This window comes from Plasmopara halstedii, assembly GCF_900000015.1.
Source record: "Plasmopara halstedii genome assembly, contig: Scaffold_2881, whole genome shotgun sequence".
NCBI classification, from domain to species: Eukaryota; Oomycota; class Peronosporomycetes; order Peronosporales; family Peronosporaceae; genus Plasmopara; species Plasmopara halstedii.
In genome coordinates, this window is record NW_020189786.1 from 842753 (window position 1) to 843277 (window position 525).

The window sequence follows — 525 nt, forward strand, 5'->3', positions numbered from 1 at the left end:
AAAAATACCCCAAATTGCGCGAAACTTCCATCCAGCACAAAGAAACTGTTTCAACAATGTAAATACTGGTAAATTCCTATGCAACTGGAAGAGTCAAGACGCCAGCGCGAGCGAATATAAAGACTGAGTTAAACATGCTAATGGGGTCAGGAATGCCTAGAGTCTGATCTTTTACAGGAACTTCTAAACGCTTCCGTAAGGCAGGAGAACAGTTGACCAGATATATCAGTTTGGTTTAGGTTCAGCTTCATCCATCCCTTAGCTCCTGTAGGCACTTGTATCAGATTATTTATCTCGTCATTCGCAGCAAATGGTGTCATTGGAGGGGTTGATTTTGTCAAGCTGCGGTTTTTGCGTCTCAAAGTTTAATACGATTGATCGTACTAGGATCATCCGATGTGCAGAAAGTCAGAGAAATATCCCTTAAGGAGTTGTCATCGACATTTAGGCTTGAATCCGTCAAGAATCGTTCCCACTGGAGAATACAGTGGCCGTCTGCATCTTGCTTTACAGTCACTAGAGGAA

At 42.7% G+C, this 525-nt stretch overlaps 1 protein-coding gene across 1 annotated transcript; it reads right to left on the reverse strand.

The window, feature by feature from the left end:
- Positions 1-76: 76 nt before the first annotated feature.
- Positions 77-320, reverse strand: PHALS_05251 (uncharacterized protein; the record flags this gene model as incomplete). The annotated part of the gene is made up of 2 exons (XM_024718949.1): positions 77-190; positions 276-320. The coding sequence occupies 2 exons, from the start codon at positions 318-320 to the stop codon at positions 77-79; spliced, it is 159 nt and encodes a 52-aa protein (XP_024584297.1).
- Between the last annotated feature and the right edge of the window lie 205 nt (positions 321-525).